We start from the raw sequence: 25922 nt of genomic DNA on the forward strand, positions 1-25922 counted from the left end.
CTGCCTAATAAGTCAGGCTTCTTATTGTACAGACGGAATTCATAATTCTCCCGTCTGGTTGGGGCTGACATCAGATAGAACCTGTGCTTCCAGTCATCGAACTTGGAGACCTTGTCCAAGGTCATCATATATTGCGGCTGTGTGGTTAGAGTATACCATGCTCTCCAGCCGCCTGGGCTCCTGCTAAGATAATGCATGCTTGCAAAAGCCTCCCAGCCGGGGTTAAGCCCTTGGAACTCACAGGCGGCAACATACTCAAGAATGTTGGTCCAGGAGTTGGGGGTAAGTTGCCAGAGCCCCAGGCCGTAGCCCCTCAAAATAGCCTTCACCGCCTGGTGAAGGGGGAAGCGAAGGCCGGCTTTGAACGCCGCCTCGTAACAGCCAAAATAACTGTTGGCGTTCTGTTGATCATCCCCCCCAGATGATGGTGCCAAGTTCAGGCGGCACCCGGATCTTATACCCGTCTCCTAGCGGGTGCATTTTCTTAAAATTCTCTAAGTTCTCCCCCATCTGGATCCGGTCCTTAGAGGAGACGTGGATGCTGAAGGGATCGTCCTTCTCACTCCACTTTTTCCTTTCTTCCTCCTCGCTATCCAGAAGAGGGGGCAAGTCATCGCTGCTCTCGGAGGTAGAGGCGGAGCTGTCACTCTCCGTCTCCCCCTCACTTTGGTCCATGGGGGCAGAGGCGGCATCGTCGCCGCCTTGGTCACACTCCTCTAGGAAAGAGTCAGCGGGGGTTGAAGGGGCGCGCGGAGGGGACCTCTCCAGAGTCGTCTGATCTCCCTGATCAGACGTGTCTCCCTCAGGCATTTGGCCGCCTGAGCCTTCGCCTCTGTAATATGGATCATTGGTCGTCTGCATTGTCCGAGCCATGGTGTCCTGCACAGACACATAACTAGTCGGAATCCATGGCAAAGGGTGGTCCCAACACCCCGAGCCGGCACTCCCAGTCCTAGACTCAGCCGTCCCCGGTGACCGGCTGGACTCTAACCTAGGTTGTGCCGTGTGTGTTGGTGATGCATCCATTTATTGCAAGAAATATGTACAGGCGGTGAAAAAAGAAAAGAGCTGAGAGAGACAGAGATGGTACCTTTGTATGTGGTATCTGAAGGAGGGCGGGTCCGGCTGGGTTGCGGAAGAACAAAAGTTTCTTGCTTGCGCCTGACTCAAACGGATGACTTCTGCTCTCTCAAAGTTTTCCTCTCTAAAAAATTTTTGTAAAACGTACAAAATTATGAGGGTAAAACGGCTATATATATGGGGTAAATATGGGGGCATTTCCGTAATTTACCTGGAAGGTGAACGGTTACTCTGTAACTGTAAAATTACCGCCAACCGGAGAGTGGCATGTGTCACAGATGCCACGTGGCATGCCATGTCACATCTGTGAGGGGCAAATGTTTAGGGTATTTTTACCCTGCCTCGTGGCCCAATCAGAGGGTGACACGTGTCAGCCTCAGATTGGTCCAAAATGGACCAATCCCTGTTTGACACGTGTCATTCCAGAGATAAAAGGGAAAAGGCAGCCTTCAGGCCCAAATCCCGAGAAAGCCGGAATACGGCGCAGCCCACCAATGATTAGGGTTCAGTGACCTAATCAGGGGCAATTCCCAATGACCCTATAAATAGGGAGATGTCCCTCATTTTGAGGACACGTTTTTATGATTGATTACAACTGCATTCTCTTACATCAGAGAAACACCTGAGCTTGGAATCCGAGCAGATACTCACCTAAATTTCCGTTCACTTTATCTCGTTTCAAGTTATTAACTTGTGCGTCGGAGGCGGAGCACCACCCAACAGGTGTCTCCGTTTGTTTTGCAGGTTCAACTCTTCCCGGATCAGTCTTCGTGTTGTAACTCTCCCGAGGGACAAAAACACCCAAAACACAAATTAAATAATAAAATAGGAAACTAATCATTCATTGTCGTTATCTACTTCGGGTAACTCATCCCTTAAATAAAACAAGTCTCTAGGCTGAGTCTTTACAACATGAAACCATCCTTTTTGTATCTCATCTTCAATGTAGAAAACCTTTTTATCTTGAGATGAAAAAATAAAAGGATCATCTTGCAAATTTCTTCCTAAATGCAACTTAGAGAAATTAACACATATAGAGCCATTTTGATTTGATTTAACACCCCTATGTATGTCTACCCAAACACAATGAAACAATACATCTTTGTAAGTCCCATAATCGTCCAATTCATATATATCCTTCACTTTCCCATAGTATGCTTCTCCATCTGCTTCAACCATGATTCCAGAATTTTGGGTAGTCAAACGGCTATCACGGTCCATGATCTGAAATTTATACCCATTGATCATAAAGCCTTCATATTTTTACCATAACAATTCAATCCCCCTGCAAAGAATTTTTGTAAGTTTCCCATCTTCGCTAGTTTCATCTATTGAGTGTACCTATCATGGTAGAATATAAAGTCAAAAACAGTCTGCTATTTTTGTAAGAAAATTGAACACATTGGGATACATATATATCACCTAACTTTGCAACCACTCTCCGAACTCGTTGATGATCGAATCACTTTCAGTGATTGGGTTATGTGTATTCCTTTATCGCTTTAGATTTAAAAATTCTCTTCAAAGAAAGGAAAAAATATTATCATGATATATTATAATAATTGGTTATTCATAAAATAGAATAAAACCTGCTACTTACTCGATAAATCTTGAATTTCATCAGAATGATGCAGTAAAACATAGCGATGAGCTTGTTTTAAGCTTTTGTCATCTAGACAGAAATTGACCTCTTTCCCAATTACTCTACCGCCAGAATTATTTTCAAGAATTGGGACTATCATCATCAATTCGTTTAGGTTTATTAAAGACGGTCTTAACACCTTCAAGATATCTTGAACAAAACCTAATGGTCTCCTCTAAAAGGTAGCCTTCTGCAATTGACCCTTCTGGTTGGGCTTTATTAGCTACATGTGACTTTAGATGGTCCAAGTACCTTTTTAAAAAGTAAAATTATAATTAAAATACAGTACACTTATAGATTTTCTAAATGAATATAGATTAGACATACATGTAAATAAATCTAACCTCTCAATCGGATATATCCATCTGTACTGTATTGGCCCACCTAGTTTAACCGCCTCCACTAAGTGAATTAGCAAATGAACCATGATTGTGAAAAACGAAGGCAAAAACTCCATTTCCAACTCACAAAGGGTTAATACAATTCCTTCTTGAAGAGCATCTAGATTATCAGGATCAATAGCAGTGGAGCATAATTTCTTCAAAAAGTAAGATATTTTGCAAGCAAAGCAATTACTTTTGTTGCATTAGAAGCTCTTAATGCGACGGGAAGGATATCTTACATCAAAACAAGGTTGTCATGGCTCTTAAGGTTAATCAACCTTCTTGCTTCATGTTCACGCATCTAGAAAGGTTAGATCCACAGCCATCAGGGACTCATAGTTTTTGTAAAACTTTTAAGAACCTCTCTTTCTCCTTTACAGACATAGAATAAGAAGTTGAAGGCATAAAATTATCTTGAACCCAAAGATGTGGCTTTATGCCCCATCCTTGAAGGGCATCTTGATCATCGATCCTTCTTATCTCTGCTTTTATCAGTATTTAAAATATTGTCACACACATTTTTTTCTATGTGAATTACATCTAGATTATGCCTTAACAAATTATGCTCCCAATACTTCCAAATCATAAAATATGCTTCTCTTGGTACCAATGACAACATCTTCTTCATTGTTACCCTCATTACCTATCTTTCTTTTCGATGCCTTCCCATAAACATACCCAACCTTTTCTTGTAGCCCCAATATGTCAGTTTCACTAGGACGAGGTGGAGCTTCACCATGCTCTTCTCTTCCGTTAAAACTGTCACTCTAGAATCGATATGGATGACATGATGGAAGCCATTTTCGATACCCACAATAACAAGTCTTACTCCCAAATTTTTCAGAAGGAGTCAAATCAATGCATATAGGGCATGCCATATAGCCTTTGGTGCTAAGACCGAAGAGCATTGCATAACTAGGAAAGTCATTAATAGTCCAAAGCAAAGCGGCTCGCAATTTAAATTTCTCTCCATGATAAGCATCAATCCCACTCCATAACAATTTCAATTCATGGACTAGTGGCTGCAAATACACATCGATGTCAATTCTAAGACTTGTTTTGCCGAGAATGATAATAGACAACATGAATGAAGATGGTTTCATACATAACCACGGTGGAAGATTATAAGGAATCAACACCACATGCCATGTACTATAAGTCGTGTTCATCAAATGATATGGATTAAACCCATCACTTGCAAGTCCTAATCGAACACTACGAGGATCCGAGGCAAAATCCTCATAACGTTGATCAATTGATTTCCAAGCTAATGCATCTGAAGGGTGCCTTAACATCTTCTTATCAACATCATTCAATTTATCATTATGAGTATAATGCCATCTCATATCTTCTGCTGTTTTTTAGGACATGTAAATTCTCTTCATTCTAGGGATAAGAGGAAAGTAACGCATTACCTTAGCTGGCTCACCACTCGTAGAAATAGTCTTATTTTGATCTCAAACATTATCATTTATACCCTCATTTTTCTTCTATCTTGATGTACCACAAACATGACACTTGTCTTTCTTTGAAAAATTACCCCAATACAACATACAGTTATTTAAACAAGCATCAAACTTCTCATACCCAAGGCCAAGGTCTTTTATTATTCTCTTACTTTGATAATAAGATGAGGGGAACTCAATTATTTGGGGAAATGCGTCTATGAGAAGCTCGAGTAGCATATTAAAGGATTCAGCAGACCAATGGCTCATACATTTTATGTGAAAAAGGTGTAAAAGAAAAGAAAGTTTGGAAAATTTAGTACACCCGGCCCGTCATACAATTTCTCATCAGAAACATCAAGTAATTTCTTATACTTAGCTTCATCTTGCGTTGTTGAAAATTCTAAATCAATCTCCTCTTCATAAAAGACAGGGTCTTCAAGATGTTCGTCATTTTCATTATTTTCATGTGGTTCAAAGGTTAGGTCATTTGAGGGTTTTTCAAAACTAAAAGCAGCTCTCAATAGGCCTCCCATATCATCTCGACCTTCAAACCTTGTTTGATCTAGAGGGGATCCTTGGCTAATACTCCCTCCAATACACCCAATCATACGCTGAAGCAAATCCCCTTGACCATGAAAAATCCATTTCTTGTATGATTTATAAAACCCATTAAACAAGATATGTCTTTCTACATCATTTACACAAAGCCATTTATCCACTTTACATGTCTTGCATGGACATCGAATCTTCCCTTCTACCTGAGCTACCTTAGCAAATTTAATGAATTGCATATAACCTTTGATATATTGAGTGTGGCATCGTTGAAGTTCTATCTAACTTGTATCCATATCTATACATAATTAATACTTTAATAAAGGAACTATAATTTTGACCAAATATATAGAAAATTTCAAAGCTTACTTATCAGAACAAATATCAAATTCTTCACAAACTAAAAAACACAACAAAGCAGTTTGAGGTAGCATACTTTTTATTCATATATTATGATCATATAACTGAGGAAAGGTCAATCATTATAACCATGCAACAGAAATAAAAGTTATAGGTATAGGATTTACTATATGAAATCTAAACTATTGATGCAATTTTCATTGCATACTATTTAAACCTCACTATATAATAATAATAATAAAATAAAAAAAAATCACCCAAAATTATATAATTAAACCAACGTAATCAAAGATGATGAACTATTGGAGATACCAAATAGTTATAAGTCACTAAGTTGCTTTGTCAAAGTCATTACAAACCATACAAACAAAATTACATGCTTACTTGGCATAGCATACAACAATCTTAAAGCTTGTCTCAAACTAAATTATAATAACTTGAAATAGTAGCATCTAAGATGTGAGTAATAACTTGGTATAGTTGTCTTCAAGAGTCTGCTAAACTAAGCAAGCAGTGACCAAAAGAATCCAAAAGGATGAATGCTAAAAAAAAAAATACAAGTAGTATCCACACATTAGATGATATATTATATAATATAAAGAATTATGTTTGAGTGACAAAAAAAAATTACAAGGGGGGGGGGAGAAAACTCAAAAGACACTTCAATTTAAAACAGTGATAACAAAAACAAATACGGTAATTCAATACTCAAATGCAAAGTTAACATGGGAGATAACATAGAAAAATACACATTAGTAGTGGAATCAAATTGGGAGAGTTTGAAGTTGTTAGAAAAATACTCATTGAACGGATTTACTAGGCATTTGATAAATTTGAAAAACATGAGATTCTGGTTCTAGTGGCTTTTGTTTGGGCTGCGTGGGCTTTTTGCAATTCATTGGTGTTTGGTGAGACTTGGAGTAGTGAATTATAGTAGGAATTATGGGTTTTGTGAAACTTGTTCTCGATTTTAAAAATATAATTCGAGAGTTTGCTATGTTCCTGGCTTCCTGCTACCAGAACTGTGATTTTTAGAAGTTATTGGCTTCCTCGTGCTCCTGGTACAATAAAAATCAAAACTGACGCTGCAATGTTTGAGGAGAATGGCATGGGGTTAGGGGCGGCTTTTAAGGATGCTGCAGGTTGTGTTCATACAGTGGTGGGGCATAGGGAACTCTGAAGAAGTTCAGTTGAGGTGGATGAAGTTCTTGCTGCTAGATTAGGGTTACAGGTTGTCTTAGGGTAATACAACATCACACTTATGATAGACTTACTCCTTCAAAGGGTCCATATCTTAATTCCTTAAGATCAACTATACGAACAACATGATTCGATTCTTAATAGTTAATTGAATTTTTTCTCAAATATTATTTAGCGTAATGACTTTTATACTCAAAGAAATAATCACATAAATGGTAATCAAGAATTCCATGATTAAAAAGAAAGCCGAAATTGATGGCATAATTGTTAAGACATAATACCAACATGCTCAAAACTCTGAATTCAAGCAGTCTGCTAAACTAACTGCTACATACATCTCTGTTCTCAGAAATTGATCACCTTTAAGAAAACTATTCAATATATCTAATTACATCAGAAAAGAATATGAGATATATTTTGCAATCAGTGTCACCAAAGTCAGCATACATCTCTATTTTTATAGTTATCCCATTTAGCCGAAGAAGGTAAGGCAGGATGGTTCCAGGTGTGTCAACCAAGAACAGGAATAGACCATCGCCTATTATGAATCATCAAATAATTATTCATTAACTATGGATTTAGTAAAAGCTTAAGCTCAAAACTCTCAGCCAACTATAGACATTCAAAGATATACAACCGAAATTTTCATCCAGAACGATATTATATTTAGGCAGTACTTATGTACATTACATCCAATTCTTGAAGCCATTTCTCCACCTTTTTAGCTTCTGATTTTCCACTTCTTTGCACTTCAAATACCATAACTTCTCCTCTAATGACCTGTGCGTTAATATGGTCAAAAATCTATTGGTTAATTGTAGTTGTGCATTTTATTTCAATTTAAAAAAGAATCTGAAGTTTGAAAGCAATGTATATGTAAACATTTAATTAAACAACTGATTGAATATGTATACATCTAAAAATTATCAAAATGTTACAATTTTTAATGAAAAATATGCATAATTTGAGTAACAATTGCAAATGGGTAACCAATTCTTTACCAATAAAAAAGTTGGTATATAATTAACCAATTCAATAACTCAATTAATTCGTTAATTCAACCCATTCTTCAACTATAATCAGAGATTATAATAATCATGCATCCAGCTATCAACATACATAATAATTAAAGAAAAAAATTGGAAAAAAAAACTTACGAGATCTTCAGGCTGAATCTTGATAAATTTTCTCCAACAAACAATAGAAACGATGAATCCAAAGTCATAATACAAATTAACCCCAAAACAAAATTAAGACAACTCTTTTGGCAAATTATGAAGAGTATTAAAGCAATCTGCAATTCACATCATACGCTTAAAATATATCGAAAAGAAAAATTGAAGAGGTAAGTAAGAAGTGGGCTGAGATGATTATATGCTAACTGAAATCAAGAAATTAGGGACCTTTTTGTGAAGATTCAAAGTTTTTAGGCAAATATCTGAGCGGCGAATAAGGTGGTTATTGGCAACTGCTTAACAAAACCGTACTGGGAGTTGAAAGTGAGGACGAACATGGAATACAATTTCCTGGGATATTAGATTATAACTTTTTGTGAAATTTTAATTTCAGTGGGTTGTGTAAATGTGTAATTGATAGTTGGGTGACACGTTTCACTGCATTCAATATAATGACGCTTTTGAGGGTCACAATATATTTTGGCTCTAAAATTAGTCAAAATGTATAAATTACGTAATAGTGTCAAGGCAAAAGCATCAAAATTGTGACCCATTACAAAAGTGTTAAGGCAAAAGCGTCAAAGCGTGAAAATTATGACCCATTACAAAAGTGTCAAGGCAAAAGCGTTAAAATTTACTCTATTTTCTTGTAGTGGACGAGTGTAAATAAAATCAACTAACTTAGTCTTTAGGTACCATGTTGCATATAATTTTTGGTAATGAAATTGTGAAAAGGGAAGAGATAGTAAAGGCCATACTAGGGCTAAGATAGTGATTCCCATCTAAAGGGAACATTATCTTGGTACCCTCGCTCCCGAATTCATTTCTGGCTCATGTAGACCAATTTGGGAATGGGTAAACTTACGATTTATGCTAAATATCCCTTGTACTATACTTGAGAGAAAGACATGAACTAGGTGTATAAGTTTTCCTAAAACTCATTGGCAATTCCTACTTATTTCTTACAAAAAAGCGTGATGATAGGATCCATTCTAATTCAAGGTCCCCAAAACAGTCAGGAATTCAAATCCTAATACACCCTAACAAGTGTAAAGTCCTAGGCTTTTAAAGGGCCATGTGCATTTAAAGAGAATGATCCACTACGATGGGAACACCCTCCTTACAACTACTACTATCAGTCAAGTATTTTACAAAATTATCCCAAAACAATAAGATAATTAATATATAGTTGGATATAGGTTTAACATGATTTTAATTCAAATGATTGCAAGTATTAAGTTTAATTGTGCATTTAATAATCAACCAACTTAGATTAAACATGTTTAGAGGTAATTTGATGTATGTATGTTGATACAAAAACACACATAAATGTCAATAAGAATTAAGTAGAGGCCTATTTTAGGGGCAGGTGTGACTTCTTTGAAAGTCAAGTTTATTCCACAATCCCTGAGCATTCAATTATGGTTCCGGACCACTATGGAGTTAACAATATCAGTGATTGTGAATGGGGTGTAACCTTTACAATCGTAACAATGGTAAACGGTTTACAAGTTCCTAAAACTTATTGGCATATATTTTCATCTAGCTTCTTTTCTAGATTGCTAGCATGCCTAAAAACATTACCCACAGTAGAACGAGGAAAATTTTCCTATAGGTATTGTTAACTATATTTCCTAAACCATTACTTTTTTTTTTTGTTTTTTTACCGGTTACGTGTTGAAAACCTTTCGTTAAAAGTTTTAGGGGTCATTATATTTAAGGTCCAACGGAATCAAATTGAGCGCATATATGACAAAAAAGTTACATAAATGTCTTGTTTTGCTTATTAAGAAATGTCTTGAACTTCCTGTCATATTTTTTAGCGTAAAAAATTTTCAAGTACGGTTTTGTAGGGAATATTTCAAGCCATCCCACACTTGACCCCCACTGTGATCATACACTTAAGCATGGTGGCATCCAAAGGGAAGGAAGCTAGAGTAAAAGAGTTGCCAACAAGTTTTGGGAAATTGTAAACCGTTCACAGGGTAAAAGTTACACCCCTTAACAACCCAGGAGATCGTTAACTCCAATAAGTCTGGAACCATGACTGGAAGTTCGGGGATGAAGGTACAAATCCAACCTAAAAGAGACTGAACCTGCCGTAATAATAGGCCTCTACTTTATTCTTCTCGTATTCATGTGCGCTTTTTGACTAACATGTAATCAAAAGATTAACCCTAAACCTGTTTAATCTATGTTGGTTGAATATTTAATGCACAAACAAACCCATTATTGGCAATCACTTGAATAATAATCATATTAGCCTAAACAAGATTATTAATTATCTTATTAAGCGTGATTACAAGTACAAATTCCCTTTAAATATGCATAAAAGGCGTGATCAAGCAATAACAATAATATATCATAATCATGTTAAAAATAAAGCATAAAATTATTAGCAAGATCCTAGGCTTGATACTAACAAGATTAATAACAAACGTCACTAAAAAATAAAGATTAAAGCTTTAACCTTAACATGATATAAACAAAGAATAGGAAGCATCATAGAAACATACATGATATTAAAAATCTTAGTTATTACCCTAAAGATGATACTAGGAAGCAATAAAACATCCTAACATGATACTAGGAATCAATAAAATAATCTAAGCATGATTTCTATATCAAAAGATCAATTAAACAATTAAATTACTTACTTCGATGCCTCGTACCTCTTTCTTTCACGTCTAGGGAAAAGGCAACTTTGAACTTGGCTAGGTGTGTCTAGAACTAATGTATGAGGATTTTTGTGAGAGGGAAGGTTTAGAAAGAGGGAGGAAGAATAAGCTTCTAGCTTAAGGAGAGAAAGAAAGAGATGATTGTTGTTGATGATTAAAAACGGGGAGATACGACCCCTATTTATAAAAAAAATAGCACGGAAAGATAGAAAAGAGTTCGATTCCTATTAGGAATAAAAGACCTCTGGTCACCAATGACAGGAGTCAGCGCCAGACGACAAGATCGTCGCCAGGCAACAGGCCTATCTTTTGGCGCTGGGACAGTTTTTTGCGGATTTTGTTTTTATCATATCTTTTGATCTAGAAATCCAAATAAGTCATATAATATGTCGTTGGAAAGCTCTTGAATTTCACTTTCCAACCCAATTAAAATATTTTCTAGATAAAAAGATATGGCCGAAATAGTGGAAAGGTGTCAGTTTTGGATAGAGTTTTGTATTCCTTTCATATCTTTTTGGTTATAGCTCGGAATAAATATTATAATATATTAATGGAAATATAATTTAAAGATCTATCCAACCATATAATATTGGATAAATATTATGAGGCACAAAAATAATATATGACTGTCTTTGAACATCTATAAATTCGAATAGAATTAGGACTTAAAAAAAGGAAAGTTTTATTCAATTTCAAACTCTTTGATTTTATCTTTTCAAAAAGGATAATTAAGATCTTTTAGAATTTTGTAGAAGCTTCTAATAACTCCTAATTAGTTTAGGAATAGGATTAAACCTTTGGACCCTCAACATGATCATTGGGCCGCAGGTAAAATCCGGTTTAAGCCCAGTTTAGTATTTTGGCCATAACTTCATCATTATTCATCGGAATTGGGCTTATAATATATTGTTGGAAAGGTTTTTTCAAGCCCCGTCAAAATACACTATTTTTGGACCCATATCATGGACAAAACTAAGCTGGAATGCAGGTTTTTAATAAAAAGGGTAAGAAAAGAAATATTTTCAAAAACAGAAAGAAGAGGTATTTTAATAAAAACATCCTCATCACTAGACATTTCACACTTTTGCTTTGTTTGATAATCAAATGGCATGAAAGATATTCATCACTAGGTTTGGTTTTGCGGAGATACATTTAGGTGTTTACAGAAGCCCCCACTTTGACTGAGTTTGGAGAAACTTATGTTTCGAAAACAAAAGTCAAAGTAGCCATAGGAACGGAGAATGATTCAGAACGTTCTGCGATCCCAAATCATTCTTGTAACACCTGTTTAGAGTAAAAATACCCTAGACACATGGACCAATGAGAAGGCCCATGTGTCAAGCTCTGGCAGGCCACCATAAGCCACTCACCAGCTGACACGTGGCAACCTAAGAGAATAATCATAATTGCGGCCTTCAAGGGCTTAATTCTTGAGGAATCCGCACTTTGCGGCGCAGCCCATAAAATCTAGGTCAGGGTGACCAAGAGAGGGGCACATTTCTCAACGACCCTATAAATAGGGAGATATTCCCCCATTTTAGGGACACATTCAATCATTTATTACATTTTCTCTCTCATCAGAAAAAAACCTGATCTCAAAATCCGAGAAGATCAATTTAATTTTCCGTCCATTTATTTCATTTCAAGTTACTAACATGATCTTCGGAGGCGGAGCTTCAACTACCCGGAGTCTCCGTTACTTTTGAAGGTACAACTCAGCCAGACCAATCTTTGTGACGTAACGCGCCGTCTGTGGAGAGAGTACCTCAAGGATGGTTCAAGAGTCTGTGCCACATCCAGACCAGCCGGTTGATCAGCTGGAGGTCTTTACTGACCAAGAGGACGATGATCCTCAGGTCGAAACCTATACAGCCAAGGATTGCTCTCTAATAACCAAGCGCATCCGTCCCAAGGACACTCTGGAACAGGGTGCAAGCTAGGCGGGTACAAGCCAACCCCCTGGTCAGCCGGAAGGGGAAACCCATACGGCAGGTAGATCCGCTCCAATCATCCGGGACGAACTCATGAAGTTCATGACTAGTTTCAAGGTTGAAATCAAGGATCTGATTACCAAGAGCCAGGCTGTCCCAAGTAAGGGTTAGTCGACAAGAAAGACTCCTCAAGAAAAAAAGAATCCAGTCAGGGACAGGCAGCCAACTCCGCATCCTAAGGAAAAGGCAGCCGCGACCCTTGACTGGTCCAAGATTCTTCTGCCCAAGAGGAATACCAAAGTACCCGCCGGAGTGAATAGCCGGTGTGAAACAAAAAATCAACTCTTGATGCCCGGGAGATCATCACCCGCAAGAGGAATCAACAGTTGTCTAAGTCACCTTCCACTTCAAGCTTTCCAAAAAGCTTTAATAATACTTTTACAAGGAATGCACAATCCTTGCATGAGAGCCATAAAGGCGGTAATACCGTTCACTCTGGCTCTCAAATGATTAGGAATGCACCGTACATACCGCCTATGGTCTACGACCCGAATTCTCCTTACTTCATGCAGTCGGCTCTCTTCGGAGGTATTGCAGTACTTGGGGAATTGCAGTACTTGGGGAATTGCAGTACTTGGGGAATTGCAGTTTAAACTCTTCTCCTAATCTAGAGAGAGAACCTCCTAATCTAACCTAATTCTAGAGAGAGAATATTCTAATATGAAGTATTTCATGTATGAATAATAAAAAAGGTCGTACAATATATATACAAAAGGAGAAAATAAAAGAAATCGCAAGTAAAACCCAGAAACCCACGCCCGCGGAGAAATCGGTCCCGCCCGCGGCAGGAACCTGCACCCGCGGGGCTAGGCCCGCACCCTCGGGGTGCCCGCAGCCTACCCTCTCCAAGTTCATAGTCAAAAAGTGGCTGCTAAGAGGCTGCAACAGCCTGCGCCCGCGGCGGCGACCCTGAGCCCGCGGCCAGCCTGCGGTTGTGCTACTGCACAATTGAGCTGCAAGGTGCGTGGCTGCTTGCTGCGCGCAAAAATGCTCGGGCTACTACGATGCGCGGCTTCTTGGTGCTTGCGGAGTTTGCTCGCCTTAGCTTGACTTGCGTGCTTGGCTTCCCTAACTCTCGGCTCCGTTAAATTCCTTGAATGCACTTGAGCTCCCTCCTTGATTATTAAATCCGTGGGGACTCGACGTACCTATAAAACAAGACAAAGAAACGGAGAAGCGAGAGAAATAGTCGAGAAATGAATAAAATGATAAGAAAATCATTAAAAGAACGCATTTCTCTTAACTAACACACAAACACGCAAATTGAGCATTATTCCCTAAAAACACGACATAAATGACTAAAAACGAGCATAAAAATATAAAGAAAACATAGCCTAAAGGTGCCATAAATGGCACAGATCAAATTCCCCCAAGCTAAACTTTTGGTCGTCCTCGAGCAAAACAAAATCCAACCCAAGGGAAAAATGAAGACATTATTCAAGCAAAGGTAGAAACAAGAAAACTATAGAAGATGGGAATATACACTAACTCACTTTCGTAGGAATCACGGTCAATTTTAGCAACTAAAGACAAGCCATTTAAACCCCTAGATTGCCCTAAAGGACGAGTGATGCTCTGGTAAAGGTTTCCTAAGAGATTAACCTATAACTTTCATAATAATACAAACAAGGCAAAGCATGAAAAAGAAACCAAAATACAAGAAAAGCAAACAAATGTTCATGAAAGGACTTATCCAAATGTACAAGCTCAAATGAATGCAAATCTTTATAAACAAGTAAGGGAGTGCATGTTTCAAGATACCCAAGGTTGATTGAAACATAAATATGCTAAGCATAAGAACTAGTTTTTGCAATCCACTTTCATCCCAAATGGTCTTACCGCGTTCTCCCAACAAGTCTCATATCTTCCCCAAGTGAGCATCTCAAAAGTTCCACAAAGGAACCGGAAAAAGAGAAAATTTTGGGTCACTCGACGTCTTGACAATGCATCCCCTCTCCTTAGGCTTTAACTCATAAATCCCTCCCTCGGTATATGACTCAACTTCTAGGTCGAAAAGTCTTTCCCAATGGTTGTAACGTAAGGGCAAAAAGGGTGAGGGTAGGCTTAAAATTTTAAAATTTCGCGGTATTCCTAATTAGTGAAGCAAAGGGTGATCAAAATTTCTCCTCATAACCAAGCAATCGCCAAAAAAAAAAAACAAACTAACACCCCCAAGCTTATTCAAAGCTATAACCACAAGCATATATACAAAAAGCGTAAACGCTTCTCCCCCAAGCTTAAAGGAAGCATTGTCCTCAATGCTTGAAAAGGGGAAAAGAATCACATCAAAATATTTTTTATTTTTCTTATTTTCATTCTTTTTATTTTTATTTCTTTCAAAGCAATTGTCCAAGCCTATTTAACAAAGGATGGCTTTTACAAATTTTCATGTAATATATGTCCTTGCCTCTTTTTTACTTTGGACGACTCTTCCTTTATTCACTTGCCATTATTCTCACAAATATCACAACACAAACTTGCTTTCAAGAGAACCAAATATCCAAATTCTTCCACCACAAACTCCAACAATAATGATCAATTGCTTCATAAAAACCAAGAATGGAATCGAAAATGAAACAAAAGACTCAAGATCTAAAGATGTGGATTGAAAAGAAAGGAAAAGGCTCAAATGGTTAGCAAGAAGGAAAATGTAAACCCAATGAACTAAAAAGAAAGAAAATTAACCTAGAAAAGAAAAATTACCACCCCAAAAAGATGCCTTTGTTCTCCCTAGATGGCTCAGTCTTGAGTTTAAGAATTATGAGTCAAGGTTCTAGACTCTTTGAGGAAGCAAACTGGCCTGATTCCATTTGGTTTGAATCCAATTCATGATCCCCGTGAAGGACTTGTCCGCAATAGTCAAGGATCCATGCCGCTCATGCAAATATATGTTGAAGGCTTGAAAAAGAATGAACCTCACATGGATGTAGCAAAAACTCACTATTAGTGTCAATTCGACTATAGGAAGCAACTACCAACATGCCACAAACAAGTAGAATCCGGCTTCATGGTCCCACTAGTTCTAACCAACTACCTTGGCATGCTTTATCCTAGAAGCAACCAAGCGTACTCTCATACCGTGCACACCGTTACCATTTAAGAAGAAAAGAATTCAATTATACAAGTCTAAATGTTATTATGTCCAAAGCAAGAACAAAACAAAACACAATGCAAATTTGCCTTCATAGAAACAAAAAATCTTTTTGGGATTTTTCAAAATAAAGAACATAGAAATGCATATACAAATGTGCATGGCATATATGAATCAACATCCCACCATACATGATAGAATACTCTCCCCCAAGCTTAAATGAGACAACATTCTCAAACATAAATCAAATCATCCATGGGAGGGGAAAACAAGGAGATTAACCCAATGAAACCAACATATGTCCAACAAGTCATCATCCACTTGAGAAAGAGCAAGGAAGGATTTTACCGGATATAGGTGGGTGTAAATACCCGCAAATGACCCAATTAAACCTTTCAAAACTAATTTCCTCAAGAATTGAACCTTGCCTTCCATATAATATCAAAAATATGAGTCAAACTTCCTTGATCCAAATCAAAGCGCAAAAGTATATCAAGTCATGTACCTAGCAAAAGGCACACAAACATTTCCATGAGAGAAAATCTATTCAAAAAATAAAAGAAAATGAAAACAATAAAACATAGGTTACTTCCCGAGAAAGGCTTGCTTAAGGTCCAAACTTGACCGCTCTAGTAAAATAATAATTCAACGCACACAAGAGCTTGTCAAATACACTACTACACATTTCATAAGATAAACGGTAGGAAAATGACGGTATAAGAACGTGCAACAAGATTATTGCATGCAAGTGAGAAGGGAGATGCCAAAAGAAAGAAGAAAAGGGATCAAAAGGAAAAAAGAAGAAAATAAGAAGATGAAGGGGGAATAAAAGAATGGAAAGAACAAGAAAAAGGCAAATCCTTCTCACTAAAATATTTTTGGGTGGCAACATCATCCTTTTCCTTAACAATAATCGAATGAGGAACATTAAGATCATCATTGACAAAGGGGTCCCCAATAGGCTCATCAACAAAGGAAGGGAGGGATATAGGAGTGTAGGGGATATGGTTGAAATTGCTTGAAAAAGGGACATGAGAGGAGGGAATAGGGGCTATAGTCTCACAAATGAACTCTTTCTCGCCACCATGCCTCAAATCACCAATAAGAGCATTAAAATCAATCATAGAATCCTCAAAAGAAGAACACTCATGATCATCTTCTCCCTTAAATATCCAACTTCGAAGAGGAACTACATAATCCCCTTCACTACAACCATGAACAATAACTCCCTCAACTTCCTTAAAGCCTAAAGTCTCAAAGCCATGCATGAATGGATGCAAATTCATTTCAAACTCATCTATCTCCCATGAAGCATTCTTAATGAACTCACTCAAAAGAATATGGGTTTTCATTTGACTTTCAAAGAACACATTGGTCATAACCTCAATCGAGTCCAAATACTCATGGATAGAAGAATCACAATCATGCATAGGAGACTCATCAAGGTGGGAAGTAGGGTTGAGGTTATAAAAATCGACACTCTCTTCATTCTCAACTCCTTCACAATCACTCAAATGCTCACCAATGGGATCCTCACACTCTCTTGGTTGCTCAAAATATCATCATCATCCTCAACACACGCATTAAATTGGGATTTTTCACAAACAAGAATTTTTTCGGGGGATTTTGTCCCTCGGGAGAGTTACAACACTGAAACTGGATTCAACTGAGGATGCCTGTACCTGCAAAGCAAACGGACCGCCGGATGGTCGGTGGTCCGCCTCCGAAGATTAAGTTAGTAAATGTTCGAAAATAAAACGTGCGGAAGTAGAGTTATCTGCTTGGATTCCAAGCTCAGGTAAAGTGTTGTGTATTCTTTGAACACGACAGCTCGGTGGTAAGTGACGTAATGTCTCGTATTGCGTGTCAAAAGTTCTCTCTCTCTTTTTGTGGTTGTGTGTTTCCCTGTGTCGTCATAAATGACATCATGCCCCTATATATAGGGTCCTTTTGAAAAGTGTGCCTTCCTAGGATCTGGTGACCTAGGAGTTAGGTCACGCCGTTTTGCGGCGCCTCGGGATTTGGGCCTTAGAAGGTCGCCATCCTGGGGCTAATACCTGAGTGACACGTGTCACTGTGCCCAATGGATTTTGAAGCACTTTTTGGATGAGACGTGTCGCCACCTGAATGGTCCCTGCTGGACCTTCAGTCCACGTAGGACGGAGAAGAGTCCTCCCTCCACGTGTCATCGTTCCATAGGTCCAAATGGCACCTATATGGAGGACACGTGGCACTTTCTGATTGGGCCACTTGGCCGGGTATAAAATACCCAAATCATTTGCCCCTCACAGGGGCCACGTGCATTGCACGTGACTCCTGTGACAGGTGTCAGTATCTGAGTGGTCAGATTCGAAAATTTACTGGAGGGAAAAAATTAGGGTTTTACCCCCTATAAATAGTAAGGTTTGACCCCTCCCCCTCTTGAATTCACACCTTGGCGAATCTCTGGAGAATCTTGGACTTTTTGACTTAAAGAATTTCAAAATTCCCTAAGCGTTTTTCAAGCATCCGACACTCGGCTACAAGTTCGACTGTTCTTTAGTCAACCAGGCGTCTTTCTCCCTTCTTTTAAAGGTAACGCCTGTATTTTCATTTTATTCTTCATTTTTTCTTTGTTTTCGAAAAAATGGTTCCCCAATTGCATGCGGCACGGCGTAGGATAGTGATCAGCTGGTCACCGGGGACGGCTGAATCTAGAACTAGCAGTGCCGAATGCTTGTCCAAAGATCCTGCTTTGCGAACTTCTCCGAATCCAACCGTTTCCATGTCTGTGCAGGACACTATTTGCCAGGACCAAAAGAACAGCAAGGAAGTGTAGCTCCGATGGAGTTTTCTACCATTCGGACGGGTCGAATGTTTATTCAGACGGCTCAAAAAGAGTGCCTCAAAGTGAGCTGTCGGAACATCCTGACAGCCCTACCTATCTTCCTCCAACCCCCACCTATTACCATTCGCCCACATTTAGTGGAACTCCCAGTGATGGAATCTTGGGGGAGGCGGATGAAGAATATCAACCCGGGCCTTCTGGACAGGCGCCGGAAGAGAGTCTAGGGGAGGACCCCGCTGGCACCAGTCGGCGGTCCCCTAGCTCTGATGAGAGCTCTTATGGCGAGTCGGCCTCGTCATCTTCTACAGAGAAGGCCTCCGTAACTTCAGAGGAGGCTAGATCAAACATAGATTCTGCTAGAGAGTCCCTGGCAGTGAATAGGGGGGAGAGCTGGGCCGAGCCGAGTGCTTCCAGGCGCTTGGAGAGAGCCCCCTACTATCAGCATGTTCCGCCAGGCAGGCGGAGTGCCATGGCATCCGGCCTTGCCAATTTTATGCGCAAGGTTGTCCTAGGCTATGGCTACACTTTGTCGGTCCCTAACGAGGGCGACACCATAACCTGGCCGAGCCTGACCAGCTATCAAGACAAAGCATTCGGCTGTTATAAAGCGGCCTTCCAGGCTGGCCTCCGCTTCCCTCTCCATCCGGCCGTGGAGAGGATCTTGGACGGATACCAACTGGGTATCTGGCAACTTGTACCCAACTCCTGGATCAATATTCTGGGGTACGTTGCCGCCTGTGAGATGCTGCAAGTGGAGGCGAACTTTGAAGCGTTCGCCCACATGCACTATCTGAGCAGGGCGCCTGCTAGGGGCGGTGAAGGCTGGTACACCTTGACCATTTGCAAGGGGTACATGATGGCTGTTGGCAAAGAGAACAAGTGGAAAGACTGGAGGACTAAGTTTTATATAGTCAAGTCTGCCGACAGCCGCCTGAACCAAAAGTATAACATGTGGAATAAGGATCCGCCTCTCCTAGCAGGCAGGAGCGCATTGCCGCCTATTCCTAAGCAGGCAAAGAAGGAGATCATGGACGCGGGGTTGTTTACCGTGTCCGTGTGGACGAATGATGAGGGGGAGAAGGAGGTCACCCCTCAATGCTATCTCCCTTTGTACAAGTGGTTTGAAGAAGGGACATTCTTGGCCGCCTGTGGGCTAAGTTCTGAGATGCCGAGAGGTAGTCGGCCGTCTGTTTTATATGCAATTTACTCCTGCTTTTCAGTACTTGTTTAATGATGCTAATCACTTGTTCATTTTTGCAGATAAAGCAATGGAAAAGCTCCCGGCCACAAGGAAGCCGGCTGTATCTGCTGCTCGATACAGGTCGAATGTTTTAAACAGGGCAGAAGTAACCACTCACACCAAAGTGGACGAGCAGAAAACTGGCGGCACCTCCAAGGTAGAAAATTATTATACTTTCATTTCTGACCAATATTAAATTTGCCCGAATGATTTCTAACTTGCGTTTATCTTTTGTGGATGTAGGGTACGCCTTCCAAATCTCCTTCAAAACCATCCGACCCTAAAATCCAAAAGACAAGGGCGGGTGATGTGAGCGCATCCGGCAAGGGCGGCCGGAAGCACGTTGCTCATAAGCCCCAGAAGGGTCCAGACGCCTCTTCTCTCAATGCTGAAAAGGAGATCAGCAAACCGGATGACCAGAGGGCATCGAAGGGTGGCTTTAAGCAACCCACCACTGCTGTCAGCTCAGCAGGAGAGAAGAGGAGCCTAGGGAGAGAGGAGGAACAGAAGGACGACGGTAAAATCCATTCGCCCCCATTGTTCTTCCATTTAGATGTACTTGAGTTATTTTTTCTAACTTTCTCTCCTTCTCAGTTCCTGTGCAGAGGCCGACTGTAGTCCAGATGGCCAAGTCCATGCTGAGGGCGGTTGATCCTGACGACAAGGCGTTTGTCAGAGGAGTCGGCACCCTTGACTTGGATGGCATCTTGGGGAACCTCTACGAGGTATGAGTTTTAGCTCAAGCAATTTTTTAACATTATTTATTTTTCTGCCTGGTTTTAACCATTCGGTTCTTTTACAGGCCATGCTGCGCGTCCAAGGGCTCAGGCAACCCCTCAAGGAGAAATCCAAAGAGGTAACAGTCGCCAAAGCTCGGGCCGAGTCCGCCTTGGATCGAGCTCAATTTGATATTGCTCAGAATGAGTATCTGACGCTTGATATGATGTATTCGCAGGCGGAAGCCAATATGCAAGTGAAGAAGGACCTGGACTCGGCCCGCCTGCGCATCACTTCCCTTAAGAAAGAGATTACAACTCTTAAGGAGAAGCTCGAGCCTCTTCAAGATGCCAAAGAAGAGGCCGAGAGAGCCAAGCAGAAGGAGGGCCGCCTGGAGCAGCGCCTCAGCAACCAAGAGCATCAGCTGAAGTCCAAGTTTGAGTCCGTGGCTGATCAAGAGAGAGAGGCTCTTGTTAAGCAAATGATGAGCGATTATGAAGCCATCATGCGGGACACTTGGGCGGCTGTACAGCCGGACTCGGACTATCAGATTTGGAAATCCAAATTTGACGAAGCCAGCAAAGCATTCGACGCTCGCCTTATTGAAGAGGCTGAGAATGCTGAGGCCGAGGAAAGTTCAGGATCCGACTCTTCTGGGGAGTCGTCCTCGGGCGGCGAGAAGGAGGATCAGGCGGAGGAGCCAGAGAAAAAGGAAGAAGAGCAGCCGAAGGACGACAAGCCGGCTGCCACTGAAGAGGCTCTCCCCTGATCACTTAAGCTTTTATGCTTTTCTGCGGCCGAACGGCCATGTTCTTTTCTTTTCCGGCCTGCGTGCCGAGTATTTGTATCTTTACCGACTGAGGGGTCGGGTAATTTGACAATCTTTCTGGCTTTGCCAGATAACAATCTTAACCAATCGTCAGGTGACGATTGATCTTTTTAATTTGAATCATTCGGCCATTTAGCTGAAGTTATCCATATAGTTGTCCTTTGCATTTTGAATTTTTCATTGCATGTTTTTGGCTAAGTATAATAACCTGTATATCATGCGAATGTTCTTTCTTGCCCCTAGACGGATGTCGAGTGGTTTCGGTTCATTGGATTGATTGGCTTAGAAATTTTTGATACTTAGAAGAGTATGCATGGTTTCTAAGTCAATCAATCACTATGGTGATTGCCCCATACCACGCGGCAGACGTCCAACCAGAATTGGCAAACATAAAGTGTTCATTCGGCCATTGGCTCGAACTAACTCAAATTTCCAACTTAGCTAATTTGCTAAGGGTAAACCTCCGCCTGTTCCGCCTCATAAGCAAAAACAAGCGCCTCCGGCCATAGGCCTCTGAGATAAAAGGCTAAGTTTGTAACTTAACCAATTTCCTTAAAAAATAATTGTCCGCCTGTCTTGCCCCATAGGCAAGGATCAGGCGTCATCCGACCAATAGCCTCAGTAAGTGTTTAGTTAACTTAACTCGTATATTAATCAAGTATTCCGCCTGTTTTGCCCCTGAGCAATAACAGGCGCATCCGGCTTTATGCCTCGCTTAGCCTCTACTTATGAAACAGTGACCATTTCTGAATAGCGCTAGATAGAAATTTCAGGTCTTTTAGATTTCACTTTCGATTAAAACAAACGACTGTGAATGCTGCCTTAGCATTCGGTAGGGCCGCTTGATATATTCGTAGAGCAATGTGCCACCCAAATGGGAGATGCTTCTCCTCGACGAATTCGCCCAAATGGACGTCGCCAGTTATCTGACTCATGTTGGAGCAGACGGTCATACTCATGTTGGAGCAGACTGTGACCATTCGATCTCTTTTTGTTTATTAATATCCGGCCATGGGCCTCATCATGATTTTATCTGGCCTTAGGCCTCTTTAATGATTTGTCAAGTGTTGGTGTAAACTTGATGAATTTCGTAGGAACGACTATTCTAAAACAATCGGCTCCTTCAGAGGGATTGGGACGTCTGCTGTTGGAACAGACGCTTTCCAAACATATTGGCCGTCTGTATTTGGTACAGGCGACACTTAAAAAACTTAAATAAAAAGATAAGTTGGGAAATGAAGGCATATTCTCATTAAAAAAACTTAAATAAAAAGATAAGAGGACGCTTGTGTACTCTTTTGTTGTAAGCCCGAGTCATTCTCAGACGGTATATCTCATGACACAAGGCAGCATTGCCCCTGCGCTCTGGAAGTGAGTCCAATGCTAGGCGCATGGCGTCCCAATTTGCCTCTTCATCATACAACATGATTCGAAGGGTCGGCTCATAGTGCTCAATGGGCAAAACAGCTTCTGCACCATACACCATTAGGAATGGGGTTTCTCCCGTTGCCCCTTTAGCAGTTATTCTGATGGACTAGAGGACGTGTGGTAATTCATCCGCCCAAAGGCCACCAGCCCGCTCAATCTTCTTTTTAATCCCGTCTGAGATTAACTTGTTGAAGGCTTCGACCTGGCCATTTGCTTGCGGCCGGCCGACTGATGCAAAGAAGCTTGAGACCCCCTGGTCTCCCAGCCAAGTCTTGAGTTGAGGCGTCTCAAATTGAGGACCATTGTCAAAAACCATAGACATGGGCACCCCGAAACGAGTGATTATGTTCCTCCAAACAAAGGAAATGACGTCTTTAGTCTGGATGTTTTTTACTGCCTCAGCCTCTACCCACTTGGTAAAGTAGTCCACAGCCACCAATATATAGCGCTTGCCACCTGGTGCAGTTGTATATGGCCCCAGAATGTCCATGCCCCATTTGGCAAAGGGTATTGGGCTGTGGATGGCCGTCAGGTCTGTAGCCGGACGATGGATGAGCTTGCCAAATTTTTGGCACTTGTCACATTTTTTCACCATTTCCATGGCATCCGACTCCAGAGTTGGCCAGAAGTAAAGCCGCCTGGCCTTGGCCGCGAGGGATCTGCCGCCTATATGGGAGGCGCAGGATCCCGAATGCAACTCTTCGAGAACTTCCTTCCCCTTTTCAGGGGTAACACACTTCAACAGGGGTTTCAAAAAGCCAGCCCTGAAGAGCTCTCCTTGCCGCAACTCGAAGTTAGCTGCTCGTTTTTTTAGAACAGCCGCCTCCCGTGGTGAGTCAGGGAGCGTGCCATCTGCAAGATAGGTCCGGATGCTGTCCATCCAAGTTGAGCTTCGGTCAAGAATTCCAATGGGGTCTTCTTCAGATATACTTCTTTTTTCCATGATCTCCCAAAAGACTGACCGAGGCGTTTCACAGGAGGCAGATGATGCCAATTTGGACAGGGCATCCGCCTGATTGTTTGAAGACCTAGGCACCTGAGTTAGATGAAATTCTTCAAGTGACCCAACTTCACTCTTGACCGCCTGCAAATATTTTATCATGGCCGGATGAGTGGCCTCGTACGTTCCATTAACTTGGAGTACAACCAGTTGAGAATCAGAGCAGGCGGATATCTTCTTCGCCCCTGCCGTCTTGCAATACCGGATGCCGGCCAGCAGGGCCTCATACTCGGCCTCATTATTAGAGACCTGAAAGTTGAACCGTAATGCGTATTCGTACTTATCTCCTTCAGGAGACTGACAGATAATCCCCGCACCACAGCCGCTCACAGTGGAGCTCCCATCCACATACACTTTCCAGACCTGGTCCGTATTGTCCGGAACAACCGGCCTTGTCATTTCGACAATAAAGTCAGCGAATGCTTGTCCCTTTATTGCCTTCCTTGATTCATATGTGATTTCTAATCCTTGTATTTCAATTGCCCATTTGAGCATTCGTCCAGAAGACTCCAAGGTTGTGAGTGGCCGTTTGATCGGTTGGTCAGTATAGACCTCTACCGCATACGCCAAGAAGTAAGGTTTAAGCTTATTGATGGCCATGTAAAGGGCAAGGCCGAATTTCTCAACCATGGGGTACCGAAGCTCCGCATTTCTCAAAACATGGCTTATGAAATAAACTGGGAGCTAGATGCCGTCTCTTTCAGCTAAGAGGACAGCACTGAGGGCATGATCAGAGACGGCTAAGTACATGAAGAGCTTTTCTTTAGGCAAAGGGCTGACAAGCCTCGGCAAAGCGTGCAGATGAGTTTTTAGCCTTTGAAAGGCCGCCTCTGCATCATCCCCCCATTCAAAGTTTGTCTTCTTTTTTATTGCCTGGAAAAAGTAGAGACACTTGTCGCCTGAACGGCTGAAGAATTTCCCTAGGGCCGCCAGACAACCTGTTAGTTTTTGCACTTCCTTCACAGTACGGGGCGACTGCATGTCGATTACCGCCTGTATTTTCTCAGGGTTGGCCTCTATTCCTCTTTGGTCAATAAAAAATCCGAGAAACTTCCCAGACTCAACACCAAAGACACACTTTTTTGGGTTAAGCATGACCTTGTGCCGCCTGAGTGTGGCGAATGTTTCTCGGAGATCAGCAAGGTGATCCGCCTGCTGTTTGGATTTGACTATCATATCATCAATTAACGCCTCTACGTTCCTTCCGATTTGATTAATGAAGACCGTATTAATCATTCGTTGGGAGGTAGCAGGCGCATTCTTCAAACCAAACGGCATCACCGTATAACAGAACAACCCCTGATCGGTGACGAATGCCGTCTTTTCCTGATCTTTTTTCCACAGGGGGATCTGATGGAAACCTGAATAGGCGTCCATGAAACTCATCAGGGCATGTCCGGCTGTTGAGTCGACCAGACTGTCAACTTAGGCAGTGGATATCTATCCTTTGGACATGCCTTATTGAGGTCTGTGTAATCAACACACATCCGCCAAGTTCCATTCGGCTTTTTTACTAACACAACGTTAGCTACCCACTCAGGGAAGTTGCACGGCCGAATGAACTTGGCATCTAACATCTTTTTTACTTTGGCAGCTGCCGCCTGACTTCTTTCTTCGCCATGGTTTCTTTTCTTTTGCCGGATGGGCTTCTTTTTAGGATCCACGGCGAGTTTGTGGACAACGAGATCCGGGCTGATGCCTGGCATCTCCTCCACTTCAAAGGCAAAGATGTCTTTGAATTCCTTGAGTAGCTGGTGAAGGCTTTCACCCAGCTTTGCAAATGCAACCGTCCCCACCTTAACAGTCCGTTCTGGACGGCTATCGTCCAGAGGGATGTCAAGGTGCTCACCAGCAGGCTGTGGACGGAGATCATCCGACCGTTCCCCGGTCAGTGATTGCTATTGTTTTTCTTTTTTGACCGCCACCAGCTGATCAGTCTTTCTTTTCTTTCCGGCTGGTGGGGCCGACTGTTCTTCCTCGACATTGTCGAGGTCAATCATTTGCTTGCCCCGGCCGGATGCTGCGGCCGCAGGCTTGACGTCCGAGAGATAACACTCTCGAGCCGTCTTTTGGTCCCCATTAAGGGAACCAACTGTTCCATCATCCTTCTCATACTTGAGTAGCATGAGAGCAGGGATGATGACGGCCTTACACTCATTAAGAGTGGGTCGGCCAAAGATGAGGTTGTAACCCGTGAGCTCTTCAACCACTAGGAAACGGATGGTCAAGTGTCGACCGTCTCCTCTGCTTCCCAGGCGGACAGGTAGGTCGATTCGTCCGA

General features: G+C 41.3%; 1 protein-coding gene across 1 annotated transcript; it reads right to left on the reverse strand.

Annotated features, from left to right (window-relative positions):
* Positions 1-1917: 1917 nt before the first annotated feature.
* On the reverse strand, positions 1918-4451 carry LOC145640141 (uncharacterized). Its single transcript, XM_081691450.1, has 6 exons — positions 3981-4451; positions 3713-3872; positions 3457-3587; positions 3067-3260; positions 2851-2974; positions 1918-2304 (listed from the first exon to the last, which is right to left on the reverse strand). Exons 1-6 carry the CDS (start codon positions 4449-4451, stop codon positions 1918-1920), a joined length of 1467 nt encoding a protein of 488 aa, XP_081547576.1.
* Positions 4452-25922: the final 21471 nt, after the last annotated feature.

Source organism: Chenopodium album, chromosome 7 (assembly GCF_948465745.1).
Source record: "Chenopodium album chromosome 7, dcCheAlbu1.1, whole genome shotgun sequence".
Lineage (NCBI taxonomy): Eukaryota > Viridiplantae > Streptophyta > Magnoliopsida > Caryophyllales > Amaranthaceae > Chenopodium > Chenopodium album.

What these genes read in the sequence shown, in the direction of transcription:
- LOC145640141 (XM_081691450.1), bottom strand. Translation starts at nt 4,451, where the DNA reads ATGAGATGGCATTATACTCATAATGATAAATTGAATGATGTTGATAAG. An exon ending in AGAAAGAGAGGTTCTTAAAA is followed by an intron (nt 3,261 to 3,456) that starts GTTTTACAAAAA and finishes TACTTTTTGAAG; the next exon opens with AAATTATGCTCCACTGCTAT. An exon ending in TGGATATATCCGATTGAGAG is followed by an intron (nt 2,975 to 3,066) that starts GTTAGATTTATT and finishes CTTTTTAAAAAG; the next exon opens with GTACTTGGACCATCTAAAGT.